Genomic DNA, 15,470 nt, shown 5'->3' with positions numbered 1-15,470 from the left:
TTGCCATCAAAACAACTCAAAACAGGCATTCACATGAGTTAGATTGACATCAAAACAACTCAAAACAGGCATTCATATGAGTTAGATTGACATCAAAACAACTCAAAACAGACATTCACATGAGTTAGATTGACATCAAAACAAAACCATAGAATTAGATTAATAACACTTATGATACATGTATGTATAAGAGATGCATTTTGTTCTCTTTGAAGCCAAAAAAGTTAAAAAGTTGGCAGGTATGATCTGTAGAATCATCTGTATAATTTTTCTGTGTATAAAATATACAACTGATTCTAAATATAATGTAGCAGCTAATTACAAACTTGTTTAATTTACACTAGTTTAATACACTTGGTTAAATATCAAACTTCCTTGATGTGTTTTAAAAGCTGTAAAATTAAAAAAAAAAAACGCCAAACATTTGATATTTTTAAAATGTGTATATTTGGAAAATCTCTAATACAATTTAGATATACCTATAAGATCTCACCTTCTATGGTCTCAGAACTTGTACCTTGAAAGGGAATAATTGATAATTAATCTACAATAGGTATTGCTAGCTTCAATACCTTTAAGCCAAAGATCAATTTCTGATTTTTTTTTCTATTTCTACATACAACATTTCACTGGTTTCTGAGGAGTAGTGGATAAGGCATGTATTCCCTTTATAAATAAAGCTAGAGTCTCAATTTGGCTATAGGAAAGCAAAACAATCCATGGTATCAAATAATAAATTGATAAAAAAAAAGTTTCAGACATCAAACCAACAATGCAAATAAAAAATACAGTTACCGTACATGCAATATACAGTCAAACAGGTGTCTAAACAATATGTCAAGCTCTTAATCGTCTCCAGTCTAAATAATTGTGAATAACAGAAGCTATAATAAAAGATCTATCATGATGACATCATTACCATTTTCTCCAGATAGTTTTTAATGCCACACTTCCTGTTGGAGATTATGTTCAATTTTGATTGTTTCTTTCATTTCAGAGAAGATGGAATAAAACTAGATGTGTTGGAACGACACGAATGGCCCCTTCTCAAAAAGTTTTAAAATCTGCAATTTCAACAATACATGTGGACACAAACATGCATGGATAGTATCCAGCTCTCAAGACCAATACTAGTTTGATGAAAAATTTCCTTGATCAATGAGTAGTTAAATTTCAAACAATCAGCAAACAGGAAGTGGATGTACTGAAGATGTGTTGAAATGACATGAAAATCAGCATATCAGAACGAAACATAAACTTGATCTGTAACTCATCATGGTAGACTCACATATCAAAAATCAGCGCAAAATCTGAAGGTGTATAGAAAAAAAGTCTGTATAACTGTGATTTTTATCAATTTTCAAGTCAAAGTCCAAAACACGTAATTACCGCAAAAATCAGCAGAGCAGAACGAAACTTAAACTTGATCTGTAACTCATCATGGTTAACTCACATACCAAAAATCAGCCCAATATCTGAAGGAGTTTAGAAAAAAAGTTCCTATAACTGTGATTTTCAACAATTTGTCAAAGTCCAAAGCCCGTAATTTCGGCAAAAATTAGCAGAGCGGAACAAAACTTAAACTTGATCTGTAACTCATCATGGTAAAATCAGCCCAATATATGAAGGCGTTTAGAAAAAAAGTCTGTATAATGGTTTGTTGCGGAATGACGGAATGACAGAATGACGGACAAAGGGTAAAGCTATAAAGGCATTAAAATTAAAGTAAAATATTATAACAAGCAAAGTTAAAAAGCATTGATATTTTACCTGCACAAGTATCCATGGCAGCAAACAACCAACTACTACTGGTCTTCAGCCCTGGAGTTGGAGGTCCTAGGTCATCTGGTTTTAAAGGATCAAATGAAGTAATGTCCAGCTCAGGTAGTGAGGTACTTAGGATGGACTCAGCATCTATAGCTTCTGAATCATCAGTGTCATCAAAGGAGTTCAGACTGATGTTGTCAGGAACTCTAGGAAAATTCCATACTCCTTCTAAACTTTCATCTGTGTCCCTGTAATCAAAAAAAAAAATCAGTGCACAGCATTTTGTTAATTCAAACAGTATTCAGAATTGCTGATACAAGATCTATTTAAAAAATTGCTTAATTTCTAATCTAGTATTATTCTTTTTAAATTAAAATTATAAATTGGCTACTGACTACTACAGTCAAGGAAAAAGTTTAAAATTTTAAATCATTTTGAAATGGATGTAGCTATGTAACATTTCTATTTGATATCAACACATACCCATTCTCTTGTTGTGAACTGTTCCCATTAATGGTTTCTTCATCAGGAGGATGTTTGACAGGTTGTATAGGTTCAATCTCTTTCTTTTTATTATTCTGTGGATTTACTGACTGCATTATGTCCAGTTTTGAAGGTTTTAATACCTTACCAGATACTCCTTCTTTAACTTTTCCACCCTTTATAAAAGAAATAACTTAATGGTTTCATGATGACAAAATGTTTTACTCTGCATTTATAGAGCTGGGTGGATCGGTGGAATAATGGCATTATTTGACAAAGTTATAAACTATTTCCCAATATTGATACGATATTCCAGAACTTGTATTTCCATCTGAATTTCCTTGATAGAGGACTGCTACTTACATGGAAGGTACTGAAGCTAGGGTTCTTTATGGTTACTTAAAATCATCTCTTCACAAGTTTTAAGGACAACGTCTTCATGATTTGGTTGATTTTTATCAAACATCTTTGCCACAGAAGACCGATGGTATGTTCCATATGGCGTAGCTAAAATCTGTCCTTCTTTCAATAAATACAACTACCACTGAATGCAACTTATCCAACATGAGATACTTAAAAGGGGCCACTAGTGAAGCACGAACTGTTTTCCCACCCAGAACACCTGAGTCCAACCCTGGGTGGTGGCGTTCAATTTGCATAATTTGCGCTTTTGTATGTAGTTTTGTGGAATGTTGTCTATTTTTCTTTAAGCTACAGAGTTGTCTTTCTTTTGGTTTATAGTTTTTAATTTACCCTGGTATCTTTTTATTTTTTTGTACTCTTAATCACATATTTTCCATTATTAAAAAGTTGAGATATCACTCAACAACACAGGTACTTAAGATACTAGAATGCTATATTAAAATCATAAATATTACTGCATTGCAAATTTACTTTTTAGGGTTTTGATGAAAAGTTTGTCTTGTCTTAATACCTTAGTTAGTATTTATATCAGACAGCTAATAGCTCAGACTTTGATTATCATTATACAGAGCTCCCTAGTAAAACAGCCACTTATTTGAATTGGCAGGTTTTTTTTTGGCAATAAGCAAGGTTGGCAGATTTCAAATGACAATGTAGCTGTGATTGACCAGTTTGTTGAATAAAACAATCACTAAGGAACAGCAAGGAATAAATTCTTATTTCTATATGTATAACACCAACTGCATTATTTTTGAAATAAAGACTTATAAAGAATAAAAGTTCTTAAGATGACTTTTTCTGAAGAGATTCTACCAATGACACATATCTTGTATCAACCTAGGATGTACCCGACTGAACAGCTTCAATAATTATTTCATTGGTAATATCTGTGAATTCAGCATTCTAATCAACATCAATCTGATAAAGAATTAAAATTCATTGACTGTCATACACATTTCAAGCATTAACTTCAGGATCTATTTTGAGGGCATCCTTACCATTGATTAAAACATTGTCCTTATTCTTAGTGGATACATTGCCAATGCAGACATATTTGTCAAATCAACGCTATCCAGCTAATAGTACTATAAAGATAAACTCAGTAACTGATAAATGGCTTGATCCAACTTATCCTACATTTTCACCTTCTGACTGCTCTGTTCAAAGAAAAAATATTGTTTACAGTGTTTCACAAACCTTAAGAAATTCTTCAAAAATTTTGGAGTTATATAAATGTGGCTGACTGCCTATGAAGACTAAGAGATCTATGGCACTTTTTCTTCTTTCTTCAATAACTGTCTCTTCAAATCTTCCTGTATAAGCACAAAAATTTCACACAGTTAACAACATAAGATAATTCAAGAATACTTTAGACTTATTATATGATGCATTGATGGCAGAATATGACAATCAATTGTATCTACATCTTATGATAAATACTTAATAAATAGTATTTTAGGAGAGACATTGGATTTGCTTCATTTCAAGTTGAATTTGCTGCATATTTCTGAATATATTTTAAACAGGAAAGTTTGGAAAACAAAAGACCTATCCAAAATTGTACTTGATTGTATGCAGTAATATTCTGTAAATCAACCATTTTTTTTTAGTAAAATAATCATTTGAATATGTCAAATGATGTCCAAATGATTGGATATTCTCTTATTTGAATACATTAATAAATCGCTGCCACGCTAATCTGCTAGAAAATATTAAACACATCAAAAAAGTATCCATGAAAATAATTTTGTTTACAGTAATCTGTATATAACATAAAACATGAACCATACCAAACAACTTTGGTTTAGCAAATAACGGAAACGGGTTCCGTCTGTGTAAAGCTTTGTGTAAGTTTATCATTCCTTTGTACAATTCTTTAAAATCATTATATCTCTTCCATATGATGATCTGAAAAAACAAAAAGAAGATATAATTTTTTTAATTTCCTGAAAAGAAATGTGAATAGATATACATGTATGTACACAAACAGTACAAACAAGGTGATACAGTTACAATGAATGTTGGTAATTTTAAGAGATTTACTCTTAGACATCTTTCTGTAAATTCAATAGATATTTTATAAGAGTGCCATTACTTAGCATGCTGTTGCCCTATTTCACCATTATTCACTAATCACCAGCAAGAGTAATTTTAGGTGAATCTCATTGGGTTGGTATGTTTACTGTTTCAAGTGCAACATGTAGCCATGATTGGATTCCATATCGCCAAAGATCAAGTTTTCAGTGTCATCTGCTTCTTACATTGTTATAACAGTAAGTACACATGTATTGTCCTAGTCCTGGTGTTTTATGGGGTTGTATCAGTTTATAAAAAGTCTAACTGATTTTCCTTGTTTTCTCTTCAGTACTCAATAACATGTACATTCTTAGTATAACACCTTAAGAACATTTCTCATGTTTCAACTTTTTTGTTATATTTTGCAATCCTTTGAATTTTTCCTATGCTATGCTTAATATTTTCACAGTACTAGCAATGTCAAATCTGTTTCATGAAAAAACATCAGAAAGGTTCAATTTTTTTTAGACTTTTTACCATTAGAAAGGAAAGATGAGCCATTCACAAGTTTTAAGTTTACTTTATTGTTTATATTGTTGCTATATACTTGACTTTTCTGAGACTTAATTATATTTCTATTTCAGACTGTTATTAATACAAACCTCGGTGAGCTTATCTGATTCAGACATTCTGAAAACCTAAAAATATAAAGAAAACAGATACATTATATAATTAGATGTCAATAAAATTGTTATCAAAACACATATTAAAATTTTTGACACTTGCTGAAAAAAGGAAGATAAGCATGTAAGGGGTACATGTATGCATCAACAGATACAGTGGCAAAGCCGATGAGGCGAGAACAATAGAAAACTAACTCTTCTTATGAAAGTTGACAAAATCAATAGTAAACAATTCCAGTGGTGATACTGAATAAAAGTTATTTTTAAACAACAAATGTACATTTTAAAGAAACTGTATGTTAAACGGTGTAATATTAGAAATGCAAATACATCATGTTTTATTTCATTATTTATCGAGATAATATTGCATTAGAAGCTTGTGAAACTGAAATTAAAAAATGTCAATCATTGCTGCATATTGATCATGTTGATAAACAAATTGGAAAAAATCATACACATAAAATATCTAAAGCTCTTTCAAATCACCAATTTTGAAGTGTTCCACAAATATAAAAATAAGGAGATGTGGTATGATTGCCAACAAGATATAGATTCTTAAAGAAATGTTGTCTTTTCTTTAATATAAACATTTAAAAGTTGTGTCTGTGCAGGTTAAAAAATTAAAGATGAATATTTTTACAAAGTAGGTTATCCATTAAAAGATTTTAACTATGTTTTTACAATTTTTGTCTCAATTTTTATTTGCGGTCTTCTGGATGTATTCACATTCAATGTTTACATCGAGATAAGTTCTGTTGGAATTTATTAGTACACATGTAACTTAATTTCAAAAGTGTTAATCTCTGCTGCAAATCAATAGATTCTTTTGGTATTTTTTCTTTAAATTATATGATCTAGTTGCATACATATACAGATAATTGGCATGGTACAGAGAGATATACAGCCAGTAGAAAAATCAACTGAAGTTGGTACTCCAGAAATTTATTTGCATAGCAACATTTTAAACTAAGATCCTATAGACTGCTGTTCTTGTCAATTCTTATTTTGGGAGGGAAATAATAACATTATACTGAAATTTGGTTTTATTCGAATTCATTTTTATTGTTTCTAAATACAAGAACATTTCTTGTAAATGTATAATTAATAGGTTCCTTGCTAAAGCAGGACATACAAAGAAAAGATCAAGTTTTCAGTGTTTGAAGGGGAGGCAATACATGTCATGATGTGTATTTTGACACTAGATTTCCCACTGGATAGGAATTTAACAACACAATATTAGGTTATATTCTTTGTCAGACTTACTCAAACATTTATTAGTGGGAAATTGTATGATCCTTAAATGTTTTACAAAAATCCAGACAGAAAAAAGTTTTCAACCATGATGTTGAAGCTTACTTAGCATTAGGCCCTTTCACAGTTATAGCAGCCATATTGCAGAGTTTCATAAAGGAGGTTAAAATGCTTTGAAAAAACACAGGAAATGACATTGAAACAGAACAGTTGCTTAAATACATGCATAGGGTTCCCTGTACTTTCTTACTATTTCCACTGCCATCCAAAACATCTCCCCTTATTCAATACAGCTGCATTAACAGAGAAGTTGCCTTTTATACATTTTACATGTACATGTACATGAAAAAATTACCCATCTATTATTAATGCTACCTATGGGAGCATATGTGAGCCAATGCTCCGTGTTGAAGGCCGTACCTTGACCTATAATGGTTTACTTTTATAAATTGTAACTTGGATGGAGAGTTGTCTCATTGGCACTCATACCACATCTTCCTATATCTATATAATCATATTTACCTCAAGTTTAAGATTTTTTTTAGGTTAAATTTGATAAAAAATTGGTTGAAGGATTGAATGGTGTAAAAGTACAATGTTCAGTCTCTCTATACTAATTTTGGTTATTGTTTACATAAAAATACTTTTTTCCTGAAACATCATAAAGAAGAATGGGATTTCCCACTAATTTGTATATCTGCCCCCAAAAATAGAAAAATGCACCAATAACCTTTGGGTGCTCATCAGGTTGTACCCGCCTCAATTTCATGAAAAATATATATGCATGTACAACTACAAGGACATATATAAGATATCTATATATATGTTAGTTAAACGTTCTTGTCATATATAATACAAACCTGGGCAAAATAAATCACTTATCAGGATGAATCGAACCAGGTGAAAATGTAAACAGATCCCAACCTGTTAAACTTATTCTATGCCATGACAGTGCATATAACCATAATAAGGATTTTAAGTATGTCAATACTGATCAAAAAGATTAACTTAATATAACCAGTTATTTGTCAGTTCACCGATTCTAATATTTTTTGCAGGATTTGTGACGTTGGTAGCTTGTTCTTTTGGGTTCAATAATTAAGTGTAACAAAGAATGCTATGGAGTTAAATTACGAATGTAAACATACTCTAATTGTCACTTTATAAATTGTGAAGCCATTTGGATGTAATGTTGGATCAGAAACATTAAAATTCCATATTTTATCTTGCACAGATGTTTGACGTTTCGTTCTCGATGCCATTTTCGATTTGCGGTGTTATGTCGTAAACACGTGATGTTAATTAAAGTTCCTTCATTAAAATTGTTATTATATAAGTATCCTTATTTCTTATATTATAAATAAATTGCTGTTTTCTAATTTAGTTAAAAAATTTATTATCAAATACCAAAATGATATGTATATCGTAAAAACCTCAGAGCAAACTGTTTACCTGTCCATGACTCATTAGGTTACCAGTTTTAAGCATTAAAATATTAAAAATGGGACTCTTAACCATTCTTAAGAAAATGAAGCAGAAAGAAAAGGAAGTCAGACTTCTGATGTTGTATCCTTTTTGTTTTACTTGTGATTAAATTTTTTGCTCTCTATTTATGTAGGTGCTATCTAGGATAACAGGGATTAAAAGGACATGGTCATGAAAGTTGAAACTGAATATATTAATATTTATGATTTTATCACATATTTGTATAAAAAAAATCTTGATCTTGATCTTCATATGATACGGTGATATGTCCGATGGACATTTTCACGCCATGTTACAGTCCGTCACATAGTGATTAATCCAAATACCCCCTCCCTAACAAAATTTATATCTGCAAATGATCTGACTTGGTCTTTTCATGAATCTATCTAAGATTGTCGAAAATGTGCGATGGTATTGAGTTTCAGTCCTTTATAATGGTATTCAGGATAAAGCTAAATTTGAGTGAGTCTGTTTTGGTTGGTGGTCTGAGGAAATGATGTTTGTGCATTGATTTGGTGATCCATCCTGTTATTTTCAACTGCTCTGTTGGTATATGTCGAGCTTTATTGTTTAGTCCTTTATACAGAAGTATAAGCCTACTCTTCTATCTCTTAATGGTGGTAAATTGAGCTGTTTCAGAATCGCTATCATTGATTGGGGTTCATAATCTCTGTAATTTGATGAAATGAATCGGGCCGCTCTTTTTTGGACGTTTTCTAATATCTCCTGGAGATAGAATCTGGGAGATTATGGGTATTCAATGATTCTGGAACATAACTGACAATATCTTTTTCAAATAAAGCATTATATTTATGTATTTATCCTATCATATTAAACTAACAGATATGACATGGTGTCTCTGCAAATGTATATTTTGTTCAGGATTTTAGTCTTTTAGGCATTTAAATGAAATTTTATAGGTAGAAATAGTAATATAATGAAATTGAAATAAAAAATCATTTTACAGTTTAATATAAAAGTTTTTTAGAGGTTTTGAGATAATTTGAACACAGAGCCATGCATTTGGATTGCATTCGGTATATATTTATATATATGGCTAACCATCACCTTTTATAGAATGAATTTATACAGATTTGAACACCTCCCTAGAAGATTGTTATGGTATCTACATGTACTTTCTAAAAATGCTTAGATCCTTTTTACAGTATATGATAAGGAGATGTGGTATATATGGTGGTATGATTGCCAATGAGATAACTCTGCATCAGAGCCCAAATGATGTGGATATAAGTATTAAGACTGTGCAAAGTTTCCAAACCTGTTAAAGAAGGACATTGAAACATATATTTTGATTATCAAACCTTAACATAATGTAGGGGATTGGACAATGCTGGAAAAACAACAATACTAAAGAAATTTAATGGCGAGGATATAGATACAATTTCACCAACACTTGGATTTAATATCAAAACACTGGAACATAAAGGGTAAGAGTTTTTATCTTCAGTTGGTAAGATATTTATTTCATACATGTAACTACACAGAAACATATTATCTTATTTTGTGATTTTGATATAATTTGTATTGTGAGATGTTCTTAATATTTTTTTAAACTTTTGTATTTTACAATAAAAAAAGTCAAATTGGTTATTCAATGGTTCATTATATGTTCACATATTATTTTATTCTATTATTCATTCTCATACATGCATGTCATAATAAGAGATCTACTAAAAGGTATAATGAGCGTTTAGCATCATGCTGACAGTTATACATGTATCCCCTGACGAGTCTAATGAAATGGCAGATAAAATATGATAATAAGCAGATGTGGTATGAGTAAATTCAGAATTGTTGTGTTATTTCAACAAATGAATAATATCAGACTTGTATCAAAAAGGAAAACAGTTATTTCAGGAGATTCAATTTTAACAATGTTTAAGAGAACAAGAAAGTTCAAATTTGAACAATCTTGTTTAAAGTATTGATTTAGATTAATATCAGAGTTAGTGATGCTAGTCATACTTGTGAATCTTTATGCACATTTTTATATGTAAAAAAAGACTATATTTTACGAGATGAATTTAAAGAAACTGTTGAAGAATAGTAACTATTAGTTAAGGACTGCAACATTTTAAGAGTATGTCTATTTTATTGAAGTATATACATTTATCATCTATTATGTAAAGGTAAATTTGAAATTTTTGTTGACATTTCTATTGTTTATATTTTTCAGATTTAAACTAAACATTTGGGATGTTGGAGGTCAGAAATCTCTACGATCATACTGGAGAAATTATTTTGAGAGTACAGATGGGTTGATTTGGGTTGTAGATAGTGCAGACAGAATGAGAATGAATGACTGTAAACAAGAACTTCAGGCACTGCTAGTGGAGGAGGTACATTACTTTTCTGATAAAAGTGACCTTTGAACTTACAATATAACAAATGGAACATTATTAGGGCTATGACTGAAGTGAACATAAAGTTTTTGAGTGAGGGGCAACCAAAGTACACACATAACGAAAATTATTTTATAAAAAATCTTTTGAAATAAATCAATTGATCGACTTTTATATTCCTGATTTGTTACAGACCCTTTGCAAATGAAAGTAGTGGATGAACAATGTTTACTGCATGCCTAACTTCCCACTTGTCCAAAAGCTCAAATTTACACTAAGATAATAAACTTTATTATGCAGTAGTTTGAAATCATTTTAAACTAATGGTAGCTAAAACTGACATGTTCAGAAAAAAAAACTTCAATTCAATTCTTACTGACTGTTAAGGATGTACACCTCTGAGGAGCCAAAAATTTCTTGAATTGAACTTTTTTTCTTAACCTGATTTTTGGGTTTATATGACTGTAAAAAAATAATTGGTGAAGAAAAAATCATATGGGGGGTGCACTTCTGTTTTTGCTACGGCCATTTGAAAGTACCCAATTTTGATGATTTTCCCTTTTTTCATCAACTTTTACCCATTTTTGGGCTATTATCATGAAAAAAATCACAGTTCACAATTAAACTTTTTATCATACTTGCACTAAAGATGAAGTGGACCAATCTGAATAAATTTAACTTAAAAAAAACTAAAGGTAGGTGTTAATATAAGAAAGTTTTATAAAATTTTGTTGCTTTTTCTTGTCAAATGTACCATGCTGTCAATTTTGTAAATTTGGAATTTTTCTCTTTTTTTAGAACAAAAAGCATATTATTTCAACTTCTTTGTTATAAATGATTGAAAAAATACATATCTAAGAAATTTGAAAAGAAATTGATATGGGATGTACATGTTTCAGGTAAAATCATTTCTTGTACCCCTCACCCATTTTCTCAACATTTTGGCTAATGAGACTGACACGTCAGAGGAATACATCCTTAAGAGTGAAATTTGAATAGAAGATATTTAAATTCAATTCATATAGATCTACAACCAAAACAAGTCTTGAAAATTGCTGTAAATTCTAAAATTTCTATGATGTTTTCATTAATGCGAAATTTGCTACTGAATATATAGGTATCCAAAAAATAAAAAATCGCATTTTAAATTTTGCTAGCATTATTTTGTATATATGCAGCATTTTCTGAAATTCCAATAATTTATACCTCATTTTAATACTTAGTTCAACAATCACAATAATAGATGCATGAAAAAAATTCTGAACTGAGAGTAGTTCAACAAATTCAGGAATATTTAATCGATAATGCTGAAAATGTGTTAATCAAACAATATATTTAAATACATGTGATATTTTTTATACAGTTTATACTAAAAATGAATGTTTATATTTTATGCAATATCTATTTTCAGAGACTAGCAGGTGCTACCCTACTTGTATTTGCAAACAAACAAGATTTACCAGGGTCTCTGACAGCACAATCAATCAGAGAAGTAGGTATATTAATAAAACAAGCATGTTATAGTTTTGTGAAGAGAAAAGGTTTTATGCATTTAATTTTCAGACCACGGAATTTCTTGATGAAACACCAATGACTTTTTTGTATACTCAATTTGTAATGAAAAAATTATCACTTTTGCCAAACTCTCTGAGTAAAATTCTGTAATTGTTCACATGATACTTTTGGTACATAAGACTACTTAAATAATATACATTTTTTGGTACCCTGCTTTTGCTGTTTTGTTTGTTGCAGCAAAGTTAATAGAAATTCATTTATTTAGTTTTTAAAACAAGATATATGAAAAAAAGGAGATTTGGGGTATATGACAAAAGACAATAACCCAAATTTGTATTTTCTTCATAGCAGTTGTCTTTTTAGCACTTTCATAGTCAGAATGTAGTACAAAAAACAGGAAATATATGTACATTGCAAAAACTAATACTTACAGTATCTTCTGTGTTTCAAATAAAAATATAGAAAAACCCTTTTTACTTCATGTTTTACCTATTGTAATTATATTAGAATTTATTTAATTTGACTGAGGTAACATTTTTATAAACTTTTTTGTCATATAGCAAGCTTTTATATTCCAGCATTTTCTGGTACATTTCCAATAACATAATGTTTATGTCATTACAGTCACAGTAAGAGTTGATTTTTTCAATGACGCCATTAACACCCATTAATATCAATCTGCGTAACTCATTCATTCAAAAGAACTTGAAATATTGGATTAAAAATCCCTATCAACCTGCAAACTGTTTTACAAAAATGTAAGGAAGATACCAGGGGGACAATCAAAAACCACAAAAGAAAACAAAAACAGACAACATCCTTGTAATAGAGATAAAGAAAAAGTAAAAGAAAGACAGACAGATGGACACCACCATGGTCAAACAACAGTGAAAAAAACACTGCATATAAAACTAAATTGAGGAATGCAAACCCCCGTAATCACATAGGGGGTGAATTTAGGTGCTGTGGAAGGGTAATCATTTCCTGTAGCACAACTGGTAATTTTTTCATTGACCAGTATTGATTATCTCCCTTGTCACAATGTAGAAGAAACATGACTTTTTCTCGGTACATGTATTTAAATTTGTGTGGTTTATAATAATTGCTCTGGAGGGTACAATATTTGCTATCAGAGTTGGACTTTTTTTTAAGCTGTTGTAGTGAAGTGACCAAGTTTCACTAGTATTTGATTTTTTCCCCTGTTGGTTTACAACTTCTATGATCACTGTAGAACTGCAGTCATTGGAAATCAATCTGTTATACATTAGAAGGTTATCATTAAGGACAATGTTGGTATGGAATCACATCTGTTTTATTAATGCTAATTAGAGAAATTACATTTTGATAAATTAGAAAAACTGAAAATTTAGTGCATCTAATGCACTTTTCTGGATTTATCTTTATCAGCAACAATTTGAAAGCCTGTTTTAACAACTGGTTTGATAATTTATCCCTAATTTTCACTGTATTGGTAACATGTATAGCATAAGTATGGGGTCATATGCATTATTATGCTATTGTGGCAATTACAGTGTTGTAAAATTTACTATTTGTAATATGCTTCGCCCATACACAATTGCGTCTTTAACACAGTATTGGCTTTGACTCAAAAGGTAATACTAGAGAAGTTCATGCAAGAATTAATCCTAGAAATTTCCCTTTTTTCATCAACTTTTACCCATTTTTGGGCTATTATCATGAAAAAAATCACAGTTCACAATTAAACTTTTTATCATACTTGCACTAAAGATGAAGTGGACCAATCTGAATAAATTTAACTTAAAAAAAACTAAAGGTAGGTGTTAATATAAGAAAGTTTTATAAAATTTTGTTGCTTTTTCTTGTCAAATGTACCATGCTGTCAATTTTGTAAATTTGGAATTTTTCTCTTTTTTTAGAACAAAAAGCATATTATTTCAACTTCTTTGTTATAAATGATTGAAAAAATACATATCTAAGAAATTTGAAAAGAAATTGATATGGGATGTACATGTTTCAGGTAAAATCATTTCTTGTACCCCTCACCCATTTTCTCAACATTTTGGCTAATGAGACTGACACGTCAGAGGAATACATCCTTAAGAGTGAAATTTGAATAGAAGATATTTAAATTCAATTCATATAGATCTACAACCAAAACAAGTCTTGAAAATTGCTGTAAATTCTAAAATTTCAAAAATGTAAGGAAGATACCAGGGGGACAATCAAAAACCACAAAAGAAAACAAAAACAGACAACATCCTTGTAATAGAGATAAAGAAAAAGTAAAAGAAAGACAGACAGATGGACACCACCATGGTCAAACAACAGTGAAAAAAACACTGCATATAAAACTAAATTGAGGAATGCAAACCCCCGTAATCACATAGGGGGTGAATTTAGGTGCTGTGGAAGGGTAATCATTTCCTGTAGCACAACTGGTAATTTTTTCATTGACCAGTATTGATTATCTCCCTTGTCACAATGTAGAAGAAACATGACTTTTTCTCGGTACATGTATTTAAATTTGTGTGGTTTATAATAATTGCTCTGGAGGGTACAATATTTGCTATCAGAGTTGGACTTTTTTTTAAGCTGTTGTAGTGAAGTGACCAAGTTTCACTAGTATTTGATTTTTTCCCCTGTTGGTTTACAACTTCTATGATCACTGTAGAACTGCAGTCATTGGAAATCAATCTGTTATACATTAGAAGGTTATCATTAAGGACAATGTTGGTATGGAATCACATCTGTTTTATTAATGCTAATTAGAGAAATTACATTTTGATAAATTAGAAAAACTGAAAATTTAGTGCATCTAATGCACTTTTCTGGATTTATCTTTATCAGCAACAATTTGAAAGCCTGTTTTAACAACTGGTTTGATAATTTATCCCTAATTTTCACTGTATTGGTAACATGTATAGCATAAGTATGGGGTCATATGCATTATTATGCTATTGTGGCAATTACAGTGTTGTAAAATTTACTATTTGTAATATGCTTCGCCCATACACAATTGCGTCTTTAACACAGTATTGGCTTTGACTCAAAAGGTAATACTAGAGAAGTTCATGCAAGAATTAATCCTAGAAATTTCCCATTTGTTAGAGTGGATTAAAGTGAAAGTTAAATTTGTCAAAATACTAAAAAATCTAAATTCCTTTATTGTAGGCTTTAGAATTAGATGAAATAAAGACCCATCACTGGTTAATACAAGACTGTAGTGCAGTGACTGGTGAAAATTTATTAAAAGGTATAGACTGGGTAATAGATGACATAGCTTCAAGAATATTCACCATGGACTGAAAAAAGCTATTTATAGATCTGATGAAATAAGCTTAACTGTGATAGATGGCCGCTATGTGTTGTAGACAGACATTATTTAGTGATGAGAAGTACTAAAACTGTACTTGAAGTGGTCCAGATGCAGGAATTCCAAGAAGTTTTCATTTCTAAATTAATAAAAGAATTCTTGTAAACAATTTGTTGAAGTTATAAACAC

General features: G+C 30.4%; 2 protein-coding genes across 5 annotated transcripts in view; one reads left to right on the top strand and one right to left on the bottom strand.

Annotated features, from left to right (window-relative positions):
- LOC127738979 (ribosomal protein S6 kinase delta-1-like) overlaps positions 1–7,918 on the bottom strand; it is a 31,761-nt gene extending 23,843 nt beyond the window's left edge. For 3 of the 4 annotated variants that reach the window (XR_008000232.1, XR_008000231.1, XM_052250482.1), the window contains exons 1-7: positions 7,772–7,918; positions 5,352–5,387; positions 4,464–4,581; positions 3,871–3,986; positions 2,251–2,426; positions 1,771–2,015; positions 494–517 (exon numbers count right to left, since the gene is read on the bottom strand). Coding sequence is in view for 2 of the 4 variants with exons in the window: in XM_052250482.1 (XP_052106442.1) it covers positions 494–517; positions 1,771–2,015; positions 2,251–2,426; positions 3,871–3,986; positions 4,464–4,581; positions 5,352–5,387; positions 7,772–7,885 (829 nt within the window). In the remaining 2 variants the exon portion in view is untranslated. The remainder of the gene's footprint in view (positions 1–493; positions 518–1,770; positions 2,016–2,250; positions 2,427–3,870; positions 3,987–4,463; positions 4,582–5,351; positions 5,388–7,771) is intronic. The other variant, XM_052250483.1, reaches the window with a different exon arrangement.
- Positions 7,919–8,080: 162 nt separating this feature from the next.
- Positions 8,081–15,470, top strand: LOC127737027 (ADP-ribosylation factor-like protein 2). Its single transcript, XM_052247572.1, has 5 exons — positions 8,081–8,189; positions 9,446–9,556; positions 10,306–10,468; positions 11,883–11,963; positions 15,140–15,470. The coding sequence occupies exons 1-5, from the start codon at positions 8,125–8,127 to the stop codon at positions 15,272–15,274; spliced, it is 555 nt and encodes a 184-aa protein (XP_052103532.1). The 5' UTR covers positions 8,081–8,124; the 3' UTR covers positions 15,275–15,470.

This window comes from Mytilus californianus, unplaced genomic scaffold (genome assembly GCF_021869535.1).
Source record: "Mytilus californianus isolate M0D057914Y unplaced genomic scaffold, xbMytCali1.0.p SCAF_4, whole genome shotgun sequence".
In the NCBI taxonomy this organism is placed as follows: Eukaryota; Metazoa; Mollusca; class Bivalvia; order Mytilida; family Mytilidae; genus Mytilus; species Mytilus californianus.
Note: the sequence above shows the minus strand (reverse complement) of the source record. Positions and strands in the feature narration are given on the sequence as shown.